The 3,835-nt window shown below is 42.1% G+C and overlaps 1 protein-coding gene across 1 annotated transcript in view; it reads right to left on the bottom strand.

Annotated features, from left to right (window-relative positions):
* Positions 1-550: 550 nt before the first annotated feature.
* Positions 551-3,835, bottom strand: part of LOC117961203 (mannosyl-oligosaccharide 1,2-alpha-mannosidase IA-like) — a 35,030-nt gene continuing 31,745 nt past the window's right edge. The window contains exon 2 of the mRNA XM_034899708.1: positions 551-664. Coding sequence (XP_034755599.1) covers positions 560-664 — 105 coding nt within the window. The 3' untranslated portion in view covers positions 551-559. The remainder of the gene's footprint in view (positions 665-3,835) is intronic.

Below are 3,835 nucleotides of genomic sequence, written 5' to 3'. Positions count from 1 at the left end.
CAACACGAGGAGCGTGTGTGTGTGTGTGTGTGTGTGTGTGTGTGTGTGTGTGTGTGTGTGTGTGTGCATGTGTGTGTGTGCATGTGTGTGATGTGTGTGCATGTCTGTGCATGTGTGTGCATGTGTGTTGGGATAAGAAAAGACTTGATGCATGTATTATTCTAGTTTATTTTGGCTTCTGCTGCACACGTGGGCACACACACACACTTGTGTGCGCGCACACACACACACACACACACACACACACACACACACACACACACACACACAGACACACACACTGGGGGTTGGTCAGTCCTCCCAGTGAGGTCAGAAAGACAGCACGGACACCGACAACTGGCAAGTAGCACAAACGGAATATAAATATATGATAAAGTTGACATTTAGAGGCATTCATAGATGGATGACTCGAGCTGACGGCCAATTTGGCTGATAATCTAAAGGCCAAGGCCGCCGGTGGCAGGGACAAGAGATCAATCGTGTGTGTGTGTGTGTGTGTGTGTGTGTGTGTGTGTGTGTGTGTGTGTGTGTGTGTGTGTGTGTGTGTGTGTGTGGTCTCTCACTCACCAAATAGATTGCTGGAGTGGCCTTGCTTGGAGACGGGCCGGAGCTCGTTGGAGCCCCAGGCGTAGCGCCGGTAGTTGCCCCACGCATGCTTCATCATCTGACAGGGAGGAGGAGATGAGAGAAGAAGAACAAGAAGAACAAGAAGAGAGTTAAAGAGGACGCTCAACTTTGAGCTGTAAGAAGAATTAAGTCACATGTCATACATGGTATTTATTGCCCAAATAATACTGGATTTCCGAGACTAATACCCGTATTTAACCTAATCTAACATTGATGTGTTGATCTTAAAGGAGCTCTGAGAGTTGTTGGGTGACGTTACTTCTTGTTGATGTTCTAAGTATTTTCAAACAAAGCGAGCCTACCTAGTAGGACAGCTAACATCAACTTTCTCCATAAAGCTCCCGGCTAAGCTCCAAGAACTCGCGACACAGTTAGCAAACCAGAACGAGCTAGCTAATGACGAATTTTAAAGTCATGTTAAAACTATTTCCCATCCTTCTCCTTCTCCAGCCGCAGCCCGTCACTCCCCATGTACTAACATTACATGCTCAGCGATGTTAAGACCTCACAACGCCTCGTGGTCCTCACTCCTGCTAATGCATCGCTCATCAGACGTGACATCAAAAATGTATTTTGTTGGCACGAGCGGGTAGGCCAAGGTGAGAAGCCCCTTATTAGCTAACGTAAGTTATTTCAACATTCAAAATAGTATTGATTTTTTCTTTACAATGCAAAATATATTCGACTTTCAGGATTCACAGCCCTATTATCCACAGGTTAAATGATGCAACTCCATTCATATCTTACAATCCAAACTGAGCACTCATGTCCGGGTCTATCGAAGACCTGAAACCACCATCATGGTGATCATAACCCCAAAAAGGATTGGCTTAGGCTCCATGACCTGAAATGAATGACTGATTATTTATATCATTAATTATAACAATGATCACGTCAGGTTATGGCGGCGTGGAGAGCAGACTCGGCTCCTTAATGCTCTGTTGATAATCCTAAACTTCATACTGCTTAAATATTCTTGATTAGAGGAAAAGCATCACAACTTACATACAAGAGCATAGCAAGAGAAAAGTAACCGAGGAAAAAGAACAACACTGATAAATAATAATAATGAGAACATGAGTGAAATATCTGTCAACATATTCTCTGTTGAATGACCTTTACTGCCTGTGTGGCTTATTGATCGGCCCGACAAAACCTTAAATATCACTCTATTCCCTATTGAAAAGGAAATTTCCCTCTGCTGAGTGCTATATTCTGCTGTTAAACCACCCAAACCCCCCTAGCAGGACTCACTGAAGGTTCATCTTATTTGGATCTGGGGCTGGCTGGAGGCTTGATAGCAGCGTGAACTCTAGTTTTCTAATCTAACACCCAGACCTCCTCCAGCTTTGTTTTCGTCCGTCTTGCTAATTTAGAGCATCTGTCGGTACTCCTGCACGATCCGTTCTGCACATGTGCAGACGATATCATGATGAACGCGGATTTACGACACTGCACGATCTGCACGACACTGCACATGCTTCATGTAAACCTTAACCTGGTGCATACAAGAAGAAGGGTTATTATTTGAAGGTTGCGTCTTGCTTGTACAATCTACAGCTCAAATTCTCTGAGAATCTCTTTAATATACAAGATATATAATTTATTTACAGAAAAATTTGTATTGTAACTAGAGCCCGACCAATTAAGGATTTTTAAGGCTGATAACAATAAGAATATTTGTGTATTTAAAAATCTGATATATATATAACGCCATCACTCAACATCACTCATAACATGGTTAGCAGTCCGTTTAGATTTTTTAAATATTCATTTTTCATTCATTACTCATTCATTTCTCATTTCTCATTTATTTGTTATTTGTCGGCCATTATAAATGCCGATACCGATAGATCGGGAAATGCCTAATATTGGCCCGCCGATATATCGGCCGGGCTCTAATCATAGTGTTAGCCACGATGCTAACGCCATTGATAACTAAGCCAACGGTGCGGCCACTACTGTCTTAGTGATTTATAAACAACAGGTTTCTTTACTGTAACTGGAATTTCCCTAAGATAATTGATATTGGATCGGGAATGTAATTAAATCGGGGATAAGAATTCGAATCGGGAAGTCACTGGCGACCCCCGACCCTTATGTAAACACCTTCAATCTTTTTAAAAGAATTTAGTTACAGAATGCACTATTTTTACAGGTTTGGGACTGAAAATGTGCAGTAAACACATACCAGGACAAACTGACAAAGGATGTCTAGAAATGGCTAGAAAGACAATATTTTACACAAAACAAGTGTTAAAAACAATGCGTATATCAACTTTTGTGCTTTAAAAAACAACACTGAGCTGAGCAGCTGCTTAGTAACAACCACGAAGACGCTGCTGTGATGTTCCCGAGTCCTACTTCTTTTATTCAAATTGGTAGCATTGTTAGCATGACTGAGTGTTTTGATCAAAGACGGTCTGCATCGGGTTACATCATGCAAGCTGAAGCGCCCGGTGCATGAATAGACTCTGATTTCATGCTCTTTACAGCTGGTCATTAGATTGCAGTGCATAAAAGGAATATGTCATAATATGCTAAAGAGGAATAGGGGAAGCACAATGAGCGCAGGTAGCTTTCATTCCCCTTGTGCTCAATCTGCATCTCTCACAGTAACCACACTCTTACGTTACCATATTATACCGTATGTTACATGCATGACGTCTAGTACTGGTGTTATTGGCAGGTAGACGTCTTGTGCCCTTCTTTTTGAAAACACCAACACAGAACAAAAGCCACTTCCTTTGCATAACGTCTCCCACACACACATCAAAGGAACAGCTAGCAAAGGCTTTGCTCCATTTGAACCCCCTAATTAAAGCCAGTGAGCCTGCTAATTACAGCTGCTATACGTATCTTACATTCAGTGCATGGACATGGAGTTAAAACAAGCGATTATATTTGGGTTAAGGCAATACCACGATTCCTCAAATACCATGTAAACACCACAACACACAACACCAGAGGTAGAGAGTGTGTGTGTGTGTGTGTGTGTGTGTGTGTGTGTGTGTGTGTGTGTGTCTCAGTAACCTGGTTATTACTCCATGTATATACACCTTAACCCTAATTAATGTGGTTTTCCATTACATGGTACCGGCTCTGCTCGGCTTGACCGCGGTGCCCCGTCCTTTTTAAATAACAGTTTAGGCAGCAAATAAACTTGCTGCCTAAACTATATATATATTAAAATGGCGGGGTTGTTCTG

The sequence above is a fragment of the Etheostoma cragini genome, chromosome 18 (assembly GCF_013103735.1).
Source record: "Etheostoma cragini isolate CJK2018 chromosome 18, CSU_Ecrag_1.0, whole genome shotgun sequence".
Taxonomy (NCBI): Eukaryota; Metazoa; Chordata; class Actinopteri; order Perciformes; family Percidae; genus Etheostoma; species Etheostoma cragini.
The sequence above is the reverse complement of the archived record's forward strand: the minus strand, read 5'-3'. Positions and strand labels throughout refer to the sequence as shown.